Genomic DNA, 19,483 nt, shown 5'->3' with positions numbered 1-19,483 from the left:
GAAGAACTTTTGAATTTCAAATGGTGTTTATTTATGTCTAGACATGTCCCGAATTTAGCGGGTATTTGTGTCTATCATTCAAACTTTGTTATCATCATCTGCACAATCCTTGTGTTATGTGCTTAATTGGTTCAAGGTCTCTTTTCAATTTTCTTAGTTAAGCTAACATTCTTTCGTGGTGTTTGCCTAGTTATTAATAGTGTCGTAGGCATTTTCGGGTAGTTTTGTTCGCCAAATTCTAGAACGGGTATTGATAGGTTATAAGCAACCTCATTAGGGTCCAACCTGAATCTAAGGGATAACAAACTCAATTAATGGACCAAGACCCGCCTCACCCAGTACAACCAACGGGGGAGACCCAGGCTCCAGTTCAATCCATGACCCGGATCATCTCTTAACCAGGGTCAGTCCATGACCTGAATCACCTGTCTACCGTGGTCCAGCCCATGACCTGGATCGCCTGTCTATCAGGGTCCAGCCAATGACCTGGATCCCCTGCCTACCTGGATCCAGCCCAGAACCAGAATCACCCTGAGGGGGTCCCAGCAAGCACATTCACTCTCCGCAACCCGGCAAGGAGGGGCACGTGTGCACGTGACGATGACAGCTGTCAACAACCAACATATTAGACAAACACGGCGCGTGTCAGAGTACCGTTAGGACACCCTGAAGGTGGTCCTCGCCTGGACACGTGTTTGCAATCCACCCAAGTCAGGCGTCGTCTGCCTCCAGCAACCAACGGCCCTGATCTAGAAGTACCAACCCCTAAACCCTACCTTTGAGCTATATACACCCCAAAGATGAAAGGTTCAGGGGTTAGACACATTTTGAGCACACACTCTCGTATACACAGCTTATACACACAGCCACCTTGGTCCTGCTATCTTCATCTTCCCCAACCAGATCCTTATTCTTACACTGTAGGCGCCGCGGGGACAAAACCCCCCTCCGGTGTTGTTTTGCAGATTCTCAACAGCAACTACACCTCATTCACACCCAGAAGGTTCAGGAACGGCGTCGGAGGGAGCCGCCCCGCTCCCCAGAGTTATCATGTATCATTTCAACCCCATACATGATATTTGGTAAAAAAATAAAATTTTATACTCATTCCTCGAACCCCGAGATTATGAGTTTTTCATACCCAATTAGGGAGATGAGTATGAGGGAGGCGTGTGAGTATCAAATTTAATTTTACTATTTTAATATATGTTTATACAATTAAATATATATATATATATTTAATATTAAAAGAAATCTATGAACCTAAAATATGCTAAAATAATAATAAAATTAATATATTTAATTAAAATAAAATTATTGATTTAACATATTTTAAATTAAAAATATTTATTTCAGTATTCAACCAAACACATGATATCAGATATGACCCATCTCATTCTAACCCGATTCCTAATTACAATCCGATACCATATTTTGAAACAAACTACCCCTTACGGTTCTGGAAAAAACGAAATAGTGTTAATATATCACAACGGCAGACACGAAGAGTTCAAGCACAAGTGCTAGAAACACATTTCTACTGATCGCTGTGTGATTCGTTGAACAATGTCCGGTGAAAGCTAAGGGGTCGAAGCTTGACAAATATGATATTGATAGAATACTTCAATGTCCCCCTTCCATCAAGCCCACAAAGTGAAAGAGTATTGCTTGTGGTGCCTAACCCATTCTAGATCATGATCAATCACAATTTTGACCTCTGTAATTCTGGTACAAATCTCACAAGTCACAAAAATGAATAAGCAAACTGGTACGAAGAAAAGAATCCAGTGGTTTTGAAAAAACACAGAACTAACAGACGTTCCAGTAGACTAAAAAATTCACCATTTGTTTCAACAAAAAAGAAATAACATCCGGATAAATAACCAGAACAACAATTCACGGCTCCAGAAATTGTTATCTAACTACAGAAATCCAATCCAATCAAAAGATACTTTTAACCGGTGTGAGGGTACCTTCGAGAGATTAATCGGTAAGTCGGAGATTAATTGGACCGATTAATCGAAACATTAATCGGAAGAATATAACTATTATTTTTAATTTTTATAATTATATAATGATAAACATGTCAAATATTTGTTTGAAAAAGAAATTAGAATGGTATTAAACAATATTTACACATTTGACATGCGTTATGTACTAATTATTGAGTTTACAATATTAACTATATTTTAATTCACACTTTTAAATTAATTATAATATGTTATTTTTATATTTTAAGTGAGAAAATAAATATATTAGATTACTTGTTACTTCTTACCAATACTTTATATTATAAATTGACATGATATTGTGTGAAATTATGAAATTAATGATTTAAAATTATAAAAACATAAAAAAAATATTTTTTTAGTTATTTTCCGCCTAAACCGCCTAGGACCGATTTTTGACCGCCCGATTTTGACCCGATTTTTTGAAAAAACGCCTAAATCACCGCCTTGGTCCGAGTCGGGGCGTTTTAGGCGGCCGCCTAGACCGATTTTTAGAACACTGCTTTTAACCAGCCATGAACACATAATAAGCCTAGACCGATTTTTAGAACACTGCTTTTAACCATGAACACATAATAATAACTCACAAGTGACAGATGATATGGGTGGCAATATATAGAGTACGCCATTTAATAGTGTTTAAATGCGCAACAGTTCACAACTTCATATAATAGAACATAAGTACTTCCTAAACATAGATATATATTACACCATTTAAAATCCAACAGCCTTTCCATAAATTTCTCTCCGCAAAAGCTACTACCACATTGACCACTTCATTTTATCTGCCAGAATGTTATCAGGATTAAGCAACATCAGTAATTATACCTGCAAATGGGTTTTAGACAGAGAGAATGTAAGTACAACGAAGAGTAATGTTACATCAACAAATAAATTAATAAATTATGCACATAATATTAATGCTTATAAGTTACTATGTTATAACTTTGGAACATGTTGGTTGGCTATAGCTAAACACTTAGTCTAGAAACTTTTTAACCATTCAAATAACACTCCATAGTTTGGTGGGCAATAAAAGTAAAACACCAAATTTTGGTAAAAGAGAACAGATGCAGTCCAGTTGGTTGTAATCAGGCAAAGAGCTCTCAAGCCCGGGCTTTTCTAAAGCTTACAAGTGAACTACCATACCCGCTAGTTGTACTGGGTCTAAGACGCAGAAACAATTGAATATCAGAACGATAATCAGAACTTTAGTATTAAACTACTTCATAAACAATTTAGTATAAATGATCAACATGATATAAATTTATGACATGCATACATTTATGTTAACCTCGGATACATTCATAAACACATATTGTTAGTTGCCAAACTCATACAAGCAGAAAAAATATATAAAACCTATGGCAAGCAACCACAGCTGTAATCAACAAACAATCACTGATGCTAATTAAAAGTTGAACATTAAAGGATCCACACTGTGGTGATTTTGCATGCCTCGACGGTGCATTTCCTTTCAAGAACAAGAATGTGCCTACACTAGACCCCCCCCCCCTTCCCCCATCATACCCATGACCTAACCATGCAGATTCTTCAGTTTGAGCAACACTAGTCACTAGATATCCAAAAAACACTGTGTTCACACTGCATTCCTAAATCTATGCTCTTTGTTGTCTACAAAGGCATTAAATTCTTTAACTACAATGGTAAAACACGTCTAAGTTACAACTCTGTTTTTTAAGCCTAATCACCCATATATAACAAGGCAGACTAATTACATGACTAAAACAAACATCAAACTTACCTTTAAGCTCAGTTAAAGGTAATTTATGCATTTTTTCTAGACAATTTGAAAAACACCTCGTACTTGACCCAGAAGGAAGACAAAGCAAGTACATAAGCAAATTGGCAAGGAACTTTTATAACAAAACATTTGCTGGGTCTAGAAATTCTGCTGATAAAGCTAGAAGATTACTTAAGAACCGCAATTCAGGATCTATCACGACTTCAAAAGATAAAAAGACAGATTGAGGATGAGAGAATACATCACAAGATATGTAACTTACGGAGCTAAAATTACAATTAGAAAAAGATAGAAAAAGAATGTTGTAGACAATTCAAATCATCAAATTTTAGACATACAAGCAGAAATTAACTACTTCTACGGGCATATCTTGAGAGACGTTCTATATAGATCAACAGGCAACAGCTATATAAGTAAATCAAGATTGATACCTGCTTACTACCAGGAAATTCAAAAGGATCCGGAAGTGCTAACTATGCAGATTCCAACAGTTCCTCACGTCCCTCAAGCAAGAGCAAACTCTCTATGAAAAGGGCATCTCCAGCACCAGGCTCAACATCCAGTGGCTTACTTTGCAGAAGATCTTCACGCATGAGATTACTAGAAAACAAGCCTTCACCAGATTCAGACTCTGTTGGTGAGACCATTAAAAGTGTGCCACTGCCTAAAATACTCAACGGCCTTGCACGTTCCTTGAGTAAAACTTTAAAACGCAGATTCCACGAGACTTCACCATCTTCATGGCTCATGAGCCATATACAACAAGGCTGGAAGGGCTGACCACTACTTTCTTTTAAATCACTAGTAATACAAACAGCAAGCTTACCCTCAAACCTCATGAGCACAAAATGTGCCATTAATCCAAAACAATAACGAACATCATCCGGCATCTTAATCTTCCCAAACATCTCGGTATTAAAATCAAACCACACAATCCACCCATCCTCAAAAAACGATTTTGTTCTTTTTGTATCCAGCCAGTACGCCATATTATTACCAACAGTTATGCTACATTGATACGCAACTCTAGGAACAACAGCCTCCTTAATCCTCCTCCATTTATTCGACCTCAAACTAAAAACCTCAACCTTCGGAGGCACTCTTCCATTCAAAAACCCCATCTCATCCTCCAGATACACAATCCTAACAACCCTAAAATCATAAGTAGGCTCATAAACCCCCAACCCGAGCGCATAACTACATTCCCCCCCTTTTTTAAAACAAGACCAAGAAAGCCTTTTATATTTCCCAACACTAGGATTCCAAAGATACAATTCTTGATAGTCATCAAGAAGATCAGACCCCGAAATCTTTCCAAAATCAATCTCATTCAAACAAAGAACACCATTCAAAGACCCACATAATTTCAAAGTATTAGTCTTGGTTTGAAATGGAATCTTGTATTTTTTAAGCACATCACCGGTATGAGCTGAGATTAAAGTGCAGTACTTTTTATGTTTAATAACTAAAGGGATTACAAACAGAGCATTATTGTTATTAGAACAAGAGAGTGAGTGTTGAATATGAGCTGAAATGAAAGTGGGTTTAGTGATGTTAGAATACCATGTTTTGCAAACAGAGGTTGACCTTATTAGGGTTTTGACTGGGAGTCTTGTGAAGATGTTGACCAACATTGCTGCTGGAAGATCGTTAAACGTCGTCGTATGGTCAGCATTGCTGGAAGGTGCTTCTTTTTGCATCATTTCTCTTCAGGGTTTGTGTACAGAAATATATGTGTTTGATATATTTCTATTTTATATTGCAAGAAGATTTTGTAGCTATAAAAGGGAACAATGAGAAAGTGAAAGATGTTCCCTGATCTGGACTAGGGATTGCAGTGGGCTTAATGGCGGGCTTAAATGGGCTTATATATTATGTTATTAACTTATTATTATTAATAACTTGTTTTAAAGTTCAGCGGCCCTCTGGGCCCAGTTATTGTTATATTCTTTATTAGACCAATTCTTTGATTTATAATATATTGACTAAATGATGCTGCTCCTTGGTCAATGTTACTACTAGGTAGACCAGGTCCACTACAAGATGCAAAATAGTTATAGTTATTGTTATAATTTGGCATCAAAGAGTGTTATTTGGTGCTAAAACAAAATTTCAACTCTAATGTTAGATATATTTTAAAACCAAATATTTTTTTATTTACCTAAATTTTGTCAGTTTGCCTTAAATTTCATTTAAAGTATAACCAACAAAAAACATTGATAAGAATGCATCTCATTTGAGTATAATGATGTGACTATAAATGTATCATTGGTTCTAAATTGATGATTTTAGAGCAAGTCCAATACAATGCTACAAGTGATACAATTTCTATAATTTGAAACCAAATGTCAAAAATTTTAACTTCAAAGAAGTTCTATACTTGGATGCAAATATACATATATGCATCATTGATTCTAAATTTGAAACCAATGATGCATTTATGCATCTAGCTACATCAATAAACTACTAGAAATGAGATAAATGTTGTTGTGCTTTAAATAAAACTTAGGGGAAAATGACAAAATTTAGGTAAATTAGAAAATATTTGTTTTCAAAATACATCTAGTATTGGAGTTGAAGTTTTATTTTAGCATCAAAAAATACTTTTTGGTGTCAAATTATAGCAATAATTATAGCTATTTTGCATCTTGTATTGGACTTGCTCTGACTAGATGCATAAATGTATTCTTGATTTCAAATTTAGAGTCAAGAATGCATATATGCATATTTGCATGTATAAACCTACTTTGGATTTGAAATTTTTAACATTTGATTTTAAATTATAAAATCAAATTATAAAAATGACATCTCCTATGTTGAAATTCTGATAAAGATAGTAATAAGAATATCAATATAATGCAGAAAAACTAACACTTGTATTTACAAACCGGAATACACTTAATGGCTACATTGTGTTCTCTCTTTTGTGAATTAAAATTGAACGTACATGGAGGATATATATACCTAGATAGAAACTGAATGCAAGAGAAACACTAGCTAATAATGTTAGATTTTTATAAAATAAATGATATTAATAAAAAGTATTCTAAAAAATAAACTAAAAATAAAACTGAATTTTATTATCAGATGCCATAAGTTACAAATAATTTATCTTATACTCTTTATATGGGCTATATATTTAACAAACACACTACAAATAGGTAAACCCTAACTGCTTATCTAAAATTCAAAAACTAAATTATTTAATAAATATTTAAACTTTATTTCTAACAACCTAATCAAAAACAATTTAAATAATTTTGAATTATTATTTCCCCCTCTTAATTTAATTTTTTTTTTAAAAAAATTCTTAACCAGTATTGTACTTCCCATCACCGCCGATGTAGTTGAGTACTTGTCTCCCTAATTTCTTCAAGGAGCACTTTTTTTTATTGACCAGTGATGTACTTCTCATCACCATTGGAGCCCTTCTCTCCACTTTTCTTCAAGGAGCACTTCTCTCCTATTGACCCATTGATGTACTTCCTATCACTATTGGAGCCCTTCTCTCCACTTTTCTTCAAGGATCACTTCTCTACTATTGGCCAGTGATGTACTTCCCATCACCATTGGAACTCTTCTCTCCACTTTTCATCATGGTGCACATAATCACCAATAACTCAAAACAAATATGTATTTTTTTTACGCCTTGAGACACATTCTTTATGGATCTCTAACAGTTTTCATTTATACGCAGCAATTTTTGAGACCCAGTTACTCAATCAAATATAGCTCTGATATCATGTTGAAATTCAGATAAAGATAGTAATAAGAATATCAATATAATGCCGAAAAACTAATCCCTTACTCCCAAGTTTTAAAATGGAAGTAAAGTAAGTGAAATGTAAGTAAATTAGTTTCACTTCACTTCGTAATCGTGCTCCCGAGTTTTTAAAAGGGGCGAAAACAAGTGTTAAATGAATGTAAATTTAACAATCTTTCACTCCAAAACTTTCACTCCAAAAATGGGATGAAAGTACTTTACCTCTTAAACTCCCTTTCTTCCCATTAAAAAACTCGGGAGCAAGCCCTAACACTTGTATTTACAAACCGGAATGCACTTAATGGCTACATTGTGTTCTCTTTTGTGAATTAAAATTGAACGTACATGCAGGGTATATATACCTTGATAGAAACTGAATGCAAGAGAAATACTAGCTAATAACTACTTCCTACAAATAATCCAACATCCCCACTTATTCAAAACTCCTCCTGATAGATATTACTGAAACAAACAAATAACCTATTGTCAGCTATTAACTTGGTTTACGTGATTCAGCAGTAACCCAAATAAATAAAACATAATAAAAATATTATTATCTAAAAACATGTTTTAGATTAAATCCCAACAAACTATAACATTGCATTGTACTTACTCTTATACTTACAAAAACATGGTGCTGTGAATCGGGCGGATTGAGAAATTTTTAATTAGGGGTATAGAATAAATTTCTCAAACACACTCCCGCATTTTAGGGTGGTGGCCCTAAATGTCACTTGGGGTTAAAAATGATCCTAAATGTCACTTCAAAACGGTAAATCGTGTACAGTTTATGCAAAACACCTAAAACGAAACTTCGTGCAATGTTTTGATATTTTGAATTTTTTTTATGCGCAAAACGGTAGATAAAGTAACGTTTTGGTACAAAACGCTATATGATGTACCGTTTCGAGCCAAAATGCTACTTCAACCACCGTTTTGCACATTTTAAAAGAATTAAAAAAAATAAAGTACCAAAACGGCACACTATGTACCGCTTTGCATTAAAAATACAAAACGTAAGACGAAGTACCGTTATGAATTGATATTTTGGGTCATTATTTTCAAAATGACATTTTGGACCATTTAACACTCATAAATGATATTTTGGTTCATTGTTCCGCATTTTAATAATAAGAGGGCACTTTTATAATTTTAATGATAAAAAAACAGAAAAAAAAAATTATTTATAGGCGACAAGTATCCCAGGTGTCCTTTACTAGATTTTTCGCAGAGTAGACTTGGTAATTACTAGATCTCTGCTGAGCAGACTTGGTAATTATTTTGTTATAAAAAAGAAATGCATGTTTGGAGTAATTATCTTATTTATGTTATACAATTGTATCCTAGTTGATTGATTCTATCAATCAGCAGAGGTTGGTAGCAAATAGGCCAATAGCAACACAGTCTTGCACTCTAACTATTTGTTAAATCGAAGTCAATGCTTTTTATCCTAGATTATATATGTATGCAATCTTCAACTTAAACCATAAGGTTTTATGATCACTTGTGTAGGTTTTAGCGTTGTTTCACAGCTTTTTGTACTCTGATTTTCGATTTATTAATGGATGAAAGAAGTCTGCTCTTAGTTTTTGTTCTTAACATTTCGATATTAATCATAGCAGCACAGCAGATAAACCAGGACTGTAAGTGCATGTATCATTACAAATTATAACACCTGACTTTTTATTGCTTTCAAGTTGAAGTTCCTGTGATGGTATCTGTGTTATATTCCTACTTTTCCGTCTCGTAGGAGGAACTTACAAAAAGTTCACATGTTTCCCCGTGAGCAACATGTGAATCTTTTGGACGCTATGTCGATAATTAAGTAGTAGCTAATTACTCTCTACTAATGCACGACATGACTTAGTAAATGGAACTAATATTGCCTAAAATTGTCAGATGCTGTTCTTCGGTCCCTCAAGGATGTTTGGGAGAATCTACCACCAAGTTGGGATGGGACCAATCCATGTCAGGAAAATTGGGAAGGAGTCGGATGCACTAATTCACGAGTGACCTCGATGTACAGCTTTCCTTGATCTCCTTGCTTATCTTCCTTTTAAATCAAGTTTCTTGAGTTTCAATGTTTCAAACTTACAATATCTTTTGACCTGATCCTTTTTTCCAGAACATTAGCAAGTATGAATTTGACTGGGACGCTGTCCGGTGATATTCCTGTCTTGTCTGAGTTGTTGTATCTGTATGTCTTCTTTGCCTCTAACATTTTATTTATCAGTCAGTTATTACTTTTATCACTGGCAACTTGGTTTTTTACTAACTAATGTAGAGCAGATGCAAAAACACAATGTACTCTCACGATATAGTTGATGTTTGTTTATGGAAAAAGTTGGGACATTTTCTGCGCCAAGCAATAATATGTGTCTAACTCTGACAAACCACTAATCTTTGAGGAAATCAGATGCACCTAACTCCCTTTATTTTTTGTTATTTTTGTTTTGATTTAAATGGGATTTCCAGTTAACATAGTTTCAGATAAAGGTCATTAGGGCATTGCAAGAGAAGTTGAATACAACATGTAAAAGCGCAAGACCAAAATCTGGCATATATGATAACATGATTGATATTACAGATACTACTAACGAAGTATGAAATATCTAACCTGATAGTTTCTGAATACTTTAGAATATTGTGCGTGAATATAAGTTTCTCTTTGCAGGGATCTCTCTTACAACAAAGGTTTGACTGGACCACTTCTCCCGTCAATTGGAAATTTCAAGAAGTTAAAAAACTTGTGAGTTACAGGTTTCCTAATTGACTAGTTCTCAACTCTGTTAAAAAACTTGTGAGGTGCTTACCTCAACTTGTATTCAGGATCCTGGTAGGTTGCAGCTTTAGTGGTATTATTCCGGACACGATTGGAAACCTTCAGTACATGCGAATACTGTAAGAAATTTAATTAAATGTAATAATCATGCAGTATAACGTTTATGACTGCACAGTCATGCATTCTGCTTCTGATAATTTATCGATTAGATGAATAATTGAAATAAGATAACTTGTCTTTCTTAATAATATGTTTCATTTGTTAAACATTTAAGCGGAGCTGCGCCTTATTAAAAGCTTTCTGTATATTCCTATGATTGTCCTCTCATTCTGTAACTACAGGTCTTTAAACTCCAACGCGTTCAGTGGACAAATACCCCCTTCAATCGGAAATTTGTCAAATTTGTATTGGTTGGATCTGTCAGATAACAGGCTTACTGGGAACATACCAGTCTCAACCAGGACAACGCCAGGTCTTGACCTGCTGGTCAATACAAAGCACTTGTATGTGCCATCTCATTATATTCTTTTGTCATCCCTATTTAAATCTTGAAACAAAAAAGAAAATATATTGTATGTGCATTATTTGCAGTCATTTTGGAAAGAATCAGCTCTCTGGAGAAATCCCTTCCAAGCTTTTTAGCTCAAGAATGACCCTTCTTCATGTGTATGTTCTAAAAAACTGAATACATAAGATTATTGTGATATAGTGTTCTGTTTCTTGCCTAACAGAAAGTCATGTTGTTTCAATTTGTTCGCACAGTTCTGTCTAATTTATTTTACGGTCTAAATTTTAACAGATTGTTTGAAAACAATCAGCTCACTGGTGAAATCCCTTCTACTATAGGCCTTGTACAGAGTTTGGAGGTGTTGTGAGTATATCTTTCACGAACTCGAAGTATATTGATAATAATGCTGTGGGAGAAATGAATCCTAACTAAGGTTTTGTAATATGTGTTCTTACTAACAGACGCCTGGACAGAAATTTGTTCAGTGGATATGTTCCGGAAAACCTGAATAACCTCACCCATGTCAATGAGCTGTAAGTAGATAGTTAATAAAGATTTTCCAACTTCATTTTCGCTATATATCTTTTTTATTTTTGCATTGACCATATAAATCTTCATCTTGACAATTTGTTTTTTAATTTCTTACTCTTCAGGTTCTTATCAAATAACAGATTATCTGGCCCATTGCCTAATCTTGCTGGCATGAATTTCCTCTTCTATGTGTAAGTTACACAAGCCTCACCAAGACACCAGCTCTAGATATGAAGGACTATTATCTTTTAATTATGCTATAATTGCTAAAGTCATGTCTTCACTCTCCAGATTATATTTGCATCTGTCAATCAACATATTCAATAACATTACACATACTTATTTTTTTGTTGACGTGACAGGGATATGAGCAACAACTCTTTCGATGTCTCTGATTTCTCTTTACAGTTCACAACCTTGCGATCCTTAACAACAATGTAAATCTCTCCCTTCACCCTTACCCTTTCGTTACTCCCTTTTTAATTTCAACATGCTTTTGTTTAGTGAATATTGAAAGTAAGTCACAACTTATAATGTTAAAAAGCTCTGGGTGTTATTTATTACTCACACCTACAGGGTTTCTGAGGTGCATATAGATACTCCAGCTGTCCATATATTACTTCACCTTCATGCAAATTGATGTGTAGCTTGTTGTGTTATCAAACCAATTTATATCTTTTATGATAGCATTTGAAAATGCTTCTTGAATTTTTATTTTCCTGAAAATTTGTCAGTGAAACAACCATAGCATTTTTAATTGACATTGCGTCTAAGATCTGACACACTGTTGTTATGACAGAGTGATGGAGAACACAAGTATGCAAGGACCGGTGCCACCGGCTCTCTTCAGTATTCCTCAGTTACAGACTGTGTAAGCAAAAGGACTCTTCAAACTTCATGCATTTTATCCAATGGAAGCTCTCACTATACTATTAAGCAGAGAAGATATATTTTTATTTGAATTCTAGCCGATTCATTTAGTGTATATGCTACACATGAAATTACTGATAAGAATCTGCTCTTTGTTTTCTCTCTGTTTTTTGGTAACAGAAAACTAAGAAACAACAATCTTAATGGAACCATTGACATTGGATCTAGCTTTAGCAACCAACTTCGACTTGTAGATTTGCAGAACAATAATATATCAGCCCCAGTGCAACGAGCCGGAGACAATTCTGATATAATGTAGGCTATTTGATCCTTTTCTAGGCTAATTTTGTAGCTTCTGTAAATCCTAGTTTGGCATTTTTATCATAATAATTGTAATAACTTATGGTTGTAACTTGTGCTTGTCGTTTGTAGACTTATTGGAAACCCTTATTGTGAAAGTGGAGGGACAGGAAAATACTGCGTCCTACCTCAGCAGTCTAACTCTTCTTTATATTCAACAAAGACAAATAACTGTGTGCCTGCTCTGTGTGGTTCAGATCAAATATCCAGCCCTAACTGTATATGTGCATATCCATACCAAGGACACTTATATTTCAAAGCTCCTTCCTTCTCCAACTTGGAAGACCCTAGTATCTATACATCTCTCCAGTTGTCCTTGATGTCATTTTTCCAGTCCACTCGACTCCCAGTGGATTCAGTTTCATTAAGTAATCCAACAAAAAATTTAGATGATTACCTGGTAATTAGGATGGAAGTTTTTCCATTTGGCCAGGATCGTTTTAACCGCACAGGAATTTCGTCTATTGGGTTTGTCTTCAGCAACCAAACGTTTAAGCCGGATAAAACTGTTTATGGGACTTATTATTTCATTGGTGACAACTATGGACAGTTCTCCTCAGGTAACTTTAATTTTGACACCAAAGAAGTTGATTGTAGTATGTTGAACTCAGTACCTTAATCTCTACAATGTTTGTGTTTGTTATGAACTCATCCAGATGTAATCGGGAGGACAAGCAAGTCATCCAGTACCGGCATCTTCATTGGAGCAGCAGCAGGTGGTTGTGTACTGGTGCTATTGTTACTTCTTGCAGGAATTTATGCTTTTCGTCAAAACAAAAGAGCTAAAAGAGCTACTCAACTAAATGCTCCATTTGGTATGATCGTATTTGTTTCATTGTAGTATTTTCATTACTAAGTTTATGTCTGATCATCAATAGCTTGCAGCATCTTGGGACTCTAACAGTAGCAGCACTGGAGGTCCTCAATTGAAAGGAGCAAGATCTTTCTCATATGAAGATCTTAAGAAATGCACTAACAACTTCGCGGAGGTTAATGCTATTGGGTCTGGTGGTTATGGAAAGGTTAGATTTAAAACTTAATGCTTAATCCTTATTAAGTTGTGGTACGGTTGTAAGTGATTAGTTCAGACTAGCTTTGTGCTATCTCTTTTCCATTAAAATTGGCATTTTAGGTAAAATCATTTTGAAATAGTTGTCATTTGCTGTTATCTGGTATTTATACTCAATTTTGCAATAAAGAGTCATGGCAGAATTGTATCTATATTTTAGGCATTAGTCAACAAGATTCCTGATACATGTGCATGATACTTATACAAGCATTATAAAGGAGCCAATGGGGTATCGAAGTCCGTTAATATAGTTCTTTTGAGTTGGGCCATTTCCTCTCTGATGGTAGACACTTGCTAGAGTATGCCGGCACCTGAAGTCTATAGGAGCATCTCCAACCCATTACACTATTTTGGTGTAATTTTTACACCAACATAGTGTAAAAACTACACTATTTTTAAATACAACTCCAACATATCAACACAAAATTTTACACCATTCTTGGACTATATATATTATTTTATTACTAAAGTACAAAAGTAAAGTTAAAAGTAATAAAGTCGTGGGATACAAATGGAACAAATTTGTTTTAGTAAAGGATTACAAGGGCAACATGGAAATATATAAAACTCTAAAAATTTAGTGTCACACCGTTTGAAACGCTGTGGTAGAAAGCAACGCGGAAAAGAATCAAGAGAAAAAGAAAGAATCGGAATTGATCGATATATTTCTCGAAACAAACGAAAAGGAAACGAAAGATGAAACAGAAATCATGGATCAACTAAGCCCTCTCGGGGACTTTCTTAAGAATAAGAAAGAGAACCTCATGTAAATACCATGGAATAAGGTTTGGTCCTATTCATGGAGATTCCGTAAATATTCCATTCTAAAAATGGAAAGTTCGAAACCTAATTCCCAAAAAATATAAATTTGTATCAAATTAGAACTAGTAACTAATCCTAACATAGAAGTACTGAAAAAGCTCATATAAGCGAAAAATCTCAAATATCCTTGATCATACGACATATAATTATCACTATAAATAAGAACCATAATTCCAATAGTAGTGATTAATATTGACATAATAGAAGTAAGTGGGTCGATCAAGTAACCGAATTCTAAAGAAAAATCATTATTAATGATCCAAGACCATACATATTGATAGATAGAACTACCATTTATTTGTTGAATAGACAGATTGATCGAAAAAATCATGACTATACTTAACAAAAAAACACTTTGAAAAGCCCACATACGGCGAAGACTTTTTGTTGCCGACGGAAAAAGAAGAAGTCCCGCTCCTATTAACATAGGAACTGGAAGTGGAAGGAAAGGTATTATCCACGAATATTGATATGTCTGTTCCATAAAAAAGTTTTTTTTTATTCTTAATTGATTGTTTCCAATTTAGCGGATCCTACCCCCTTTTGGGTTGGAGATGAGTTTTACACCAAAATGCTGTAGAAGTACAAATTTAGAGTTGGGTTGAAGATGGTCTAAAGGCTATCACTGTGGAATGTCGTTTTCATCAGCATACATGTTGAGCTGTAACTAAATATATGCAACTATATACTGCTGTGAAATTACTGAAACAGGTTGCGATAATTTGCAAGCTCCAGCTTATATGCATAAGTAATGAATGATTAGTGAAAGCAAAGGCTGTTGTCTTGAACCTTCTTCATTTTCTAAAGTTCTGAATATAATATTTGTGCTTTTTCATTGACCTTGATGTCAAAAGATTCTTGGAACATTTTCTTTGCTATCAGAATTCTGTCTTAGTGTAGGTATATAGAGGATCTCTTACCAATGGTATGCTGGTTGCAATCAAACGAGCGGATCAAGAATCTATGCAAGGCGGACACGAGTTCAAAACTGAGATTGAGCTTCTCTCTAGAGTTCATCACAAAAATGTAGTTAGCCTCATGGGTTTTTGTTTTGAGCTAGGTGAGCAGATGCTGGTGTATGAGTATATTGCAAACGGAACTCTGAAAGAAAGCCTTTCAGGTACATGAGCTCATCAAATCATCTGCTGTCCTTTTCTTTTAATATTAGTGCCTTCACATGCCTTCCATTAGGCTCATATCTTATACTGATGGATAGACCCTTACCAATGGGAAAGCAATTAACCTTCTGTTATATGTTTTTCAAGTTTGGTGCACAGTATTTAAATAGACAGAAAGCAAAATAGATGCATAGAAGTTTGTTTTAAATTTTTACCCGAAAAAATAACAGAAATGTCCACTTTAATGATGTGGAGGTTAAGTAACAGGTGGTGTTCTTGAGTGATAAGAAAGTACAAATTGAAATTCCGTAATTAGTTGTTGTGTGATGACTTCCCTGATAGTAGGGCTGGTTGGTGCTTTTTTGTAGTTATATCTAAGCTAAAGGAGTAGAATGATAAGAAAGCTACAAAAAAATATGTTACAAGGATTAAGGAATGAGGAATCATAAGCTGCAGAAGAGATTGAGTTATAACAAACAAAAACTTAATAATGTGAACCCCGCTTGAGAGCAGCATCTCTAACCGATAAAATAACAGTGCTTCTTTATGCAATAAGTTGCTGAAGTTTGTAAACAAAATTCATATCTATGCTCAAAGTGTTCATGCTTTAAAATAAGATGAGTTTATAAGGGATGCATTGTTTCTAATTTTGCTTAAATACTATGCGTATTCTATGACTGACAACGGATAGGTATTTCTACATCCGGACAGGAAAGTGCTTTGGCTGAATTGGTACTTCCTGAGAAAATTTAAAATAAATATCGGACTGGAGGTGTCTTCCGTAGAATATTAAAATAATGAAATGCTTTGAAACTTTATATCCAGTGATGATATTATACATATTTCATCTTTTCATGGAAGTGATGCATCTAATTTCAAGGAGCAGCAGCTGGGTACTTTAGTACACCTTGTTTAACTTTGAGGATTATATGGACATCTGAGAACTGATACCTTATTATCTATCTCAACTTTACAGGAAAGTCTGGGATCAGGTTGGATTGGAATAGACGACTTCGAATAGCTCTGGGAGCAGCCAAAGGTTTACAATATCTGCATGACCTAGCTAACCCTCCGATCATACATAGGGACATCAAATCAAATAATATCTTGCTGGATGAACACTTAAACGCAAAAGTTGCTGATTTTGGCCTTTCCAAGCCAATGGCTAACCGTTCAAGAGGCCATGTCACTACTCAAGTCAAAGGGACAATGGTTAGTAAAGCTTCCCCGGTTCCTTGCTCTTTACCACAATTGATGAGTAATTATTTAATATCATGTTTTACAAATATTGACACTTGATTCACTGCAAATATTTTCTCAAACTATACAATTTTTAATTTCTAGAACACTTTCATATTACTTCTTAGTTATTGGATTAAACGGTTGATAAATTGCTATTGTAGGGCTATTTGGATCCTGAATATTACATGACCCAGAAGCTGACTGAGAAGAGTGATGTGTATAGCTTTGGAGTTGTAATGCTGGAGATGATAACTGCTAGAAGGCCAATAGAGAATGGAAAATATATCGTAAGAGAGGTAAAGCTGGCAATGGATAAAACAAAAAGTTTATATAATCTACAGGGATTTCTTGACCCGGCATTTGATTTGATCACAACACTGAAAGGTTTGGAGAAGTTTGTTGATTTGGCATTGAGGTGTGTTGATGAAACCGGAGATCAGAGGCCACCCATGAGCGACGTAGTGAAAGAGATTGAGAATATCATGTCATTAGCTGGTTTTGACCCCAAAGCTGATCTGGCATCATCTTCATCAGGATATGATGGGTGGAGCAGGGGCTATGAGCATCCTTACAGCGACAAAAGCCTTTCTATATTTAGTAGAACACACAAATATTAGCCGCCACCCCAGTAGTAAGATTGACATCTTACAGTTGGAAGATAAGCATAGTAAACAAATAGGTGCCTGTACATAGTTTGTGGATTTTGTCCAATTGCATTACAACTACAAATTTCAGCTCCCTGAATCTTGTCATTAACAATCAAACCTTATCATTTCTTATTAGTGTATGTTGTCTGGCTTGGCTTATGTGTGTCTTTAATTTATTCCTTCTCTTTACTAGGCGGAAAGAGGCTGTTTTTTTTATTTGTGATTTATGTATATTAAAATTATTTATTATGCAAGAAACAACAGAGGATGGAAGATCGACTACTTTTAAGTTTACATGAAAAAAATACTACATCGTAAATTCTACAAAACTTTTGTATAATCCTACAATTCGTTTGATCATTCTCTTGCATTATATCTCTGAGTAACATAATCATTTTCACAGCCACCTGCATCAAGCAAATGAACTCAAGCGTGATTACTTGCTTAATGCATGCATCCAATCAACATTAAGCATTGTGTTTCCAAAGAAATAAGCGTCTGGAACAAACTGACATATATTTAATATGTGGTTTTAACAAGTTTCTAAAAGTTCACCATAAGTATTAAGGAATGAGGGTATTATGGACCTTTACTATGTATTAGCTAGTAAATAAACTTCTAAGGAGGCAATGGCCAAGAAAGAACAGCAAGAAATGTAGTCATTTAAATTCTCCTCTCCGGTTCTCTTTAGCTATGCTCAGATCTGTGTAACAATGATGTCAAGTCCTTTTCTTTATAAAGTTAACACAAGCAGCGGCCAAAATTCTACTGGCGATTCTTTCGTGAAAGAGATTTAACACGAAGGACAACCAGAAAACATAGCACAATGGAGGAGAAGCTTGAAGTTAACACAGAAACTCCAATGTGCCTACAATACGAGCCATAGACATTGCAGATCTTGTGGGAACCCATCTTTGAGTTTCCTTTGAGTCCTATGTAACCGAGTTCAGCTTCTGCTCCTGTTGCGGATGCAACAATTCCAAGTAATACCCTCATTCCTTAATAATAAGTTATCCTTCTCGCAATTTAGCATAGAGCCGAGTCACAGTGGCAGGTTGGAAGACTTCGTTCTTCAACCTAAATAATTGCAGATTTCAGCCTGACTACATGATTCTATTCCATCAGAAGGGTTCTGAAATGTCAAATTCATCAAATATTTGAAAGTTCTGCTGACAGACTAGAAGTTGCTAAGAACCTTTGGCTTTTAGCTTCTTTCAGAGACTGAGAAGTAATTAAGAAGTTCAAGTGGAATAATCAACATTATTTAGACAGCAACAATATTTCAGTTCCAGCTAAGCTCTGTTCCTGTAATAGAGCCTACTTTGTCCGGAAGCACGCACAGCTCCAAGATGATTTAGGAGGAAGCATCTAGTATATGGGAAATTCTTCAACTTTTTAGCCCCAATGCCTAACTACTACAGAAGGAAACTTCTTCAAGATACTTGTTTAAAGCCTCTAAATTTATTTGGTGGAATCTAACCGGTTCCATACCAAATTTGTCACACAAAGATTCACAAATCCGTGAAAAGTTTATTTTTATTGCTTGTAAAACATGCTTACCGGGGTGAGCGGTACGCGCGGTGCGGTTTTTTCCTCAAACTGTAAATCAAACCGCATTGATCAAATTTTCAAACCGTACCCGCACCCACGTACCCTCAAAAACCGCATAAACCACACCACGAAAATGCGGTGCGGTATGGTGCAGTTCACTGTGTTTTACACTTTACAAGTTCGAAAAATTTAAATAAAATACAAAACTTAAATTTAAATAAAATACAAAACTTAAATTTAAATAAAATACAAAACTTAAATTTATTCAAATTTCCGAATAATATAACACAAAGTCGCCAATATTCTTCAATAATATAAATTAGAAATTACATACTGAAAAATTTAACTTTTTAATTTCTAGTTTTCATTCTAATTTTAGTTTTTATATCTGTATATAGAGAATGATCAAAGACAAACTAAAATTAAAATAGAAATTAGAAACCAAT

At 34.8% G+C, this 19,483-nt stretch overlaps 2 protein-coding genes across 4 annotated transcripts; one reads left to right on the top strand and one right to left on the bottom strand.

The window, feature by feature from the left end:
• Nucleotides 1-2,580: 2,580 nt before the first annotated feature.
• LOC141672147 (F-box protein At3g07870-like) lies at nucleotides 2,581-5,587 on the bottom strand. Its single transcript, XM_074478651.1, has 2 exons — nucleotides 4,206-5,587; nucleotides 2,581-2,837 (listed from the first exon to the last, which is right to left on the bottom strand). The coding sequence occupies exon 1, from the start codon at nucleotides 5,475-5,477 to the stop codon at nucleotides 4,248-4,250; it is 1,230 nt and encodes a 409-aa protein (XP_074334752.1). The 5' UTR covers nucleotides 5,478-5,587; the 3' UTR covers nucleotides 2,581-2,837; nucleotides 4,206-4,247.
• A 3,188-nt stretch (nucleotides 5,588-8,775) lies between these two features.
• LOC141671752 (leucine-rich repeat receptor protein kinase HPCA1-like) lies at nucleotides 8,776-17,645 on the top strand. 3 transcript variants are annotated; one of them, XM_074478086.1, is made up of 19 exons: nucleotides 8,776-8,809; nucleotides 9,437-9,557; nucleotides 9,663-9,734; nucleotides 10,212-10,286; nucleotides 10,367-10,438; nucleotides 10,661-10,822; nucleotides 10,911-10,985; nucleotides 11,119-11,190; nucleotides 11,289-11,360; nucleotides 11,481-11,549; nucleotides 11,721-11,795; nucleotides 12,158-12,229; nucleotides 12,409-12,543; nucleotides 12,661-13,148; nucleotides 13,245-13,403; nucleotides 13,474-13,610; nucleotides 15,380-15,599; nucleotides 16,574-16,809; nucleotides 17,001-17,645. In XM_074478086.1, exons 3-19 carry the CDS (start codon nucleotides 9,676-9,678, stop codon nucleotides 17,454-17,456), a joined length of 2,634 nt encoding a protein of 877 aa, XP_074334187.1. In that variant the 5' UTR covers nucleotides 8,776-8,809; nucleotides 9,437-9,557; nucleotides 9,663-9,675; the 3' UTR covers nucleotides 17,457-17,645. The 3 variants fall into 3 exon arrangements, with proteins under 3 accessions (XP_074334187.1, XP_074334185.1, XP_074334186.1); XM_074478084.1 differs by lacking the exon at nucleotides 8,776-8,809 and adding an exon at nucleotides 8,902-9,180; XM_074478085.1 differs by lacking the exons at nucleotides 8,776-8,809; nucleotides 10,367-10,438 and adding an exon at nucleotides 8,902-9,180.
• The last annotated feature ends 1,838 nt before the right edge of the window (nucleotides 17,646-19,483 follow it).

The sequence above is a fragment of the Apium graveolens genome, chromosome 7 (assembly GCF_009905375.1).
Source record: "Apium graveolens cultivar Ventura chromosome 7, ASM990537v1, whole genome shotgun sequence".
NCBI classification, from domain to species: domain Eukaryota; kingdom Viridiplantae; phylum Streptophyta; class Magnoliopsida; order Apiales; family Apiaceae; genus Apium; species Apium graveolens.
This window is presented reverse-complemented; position numbering and strand designations above follow the sequence as displayed.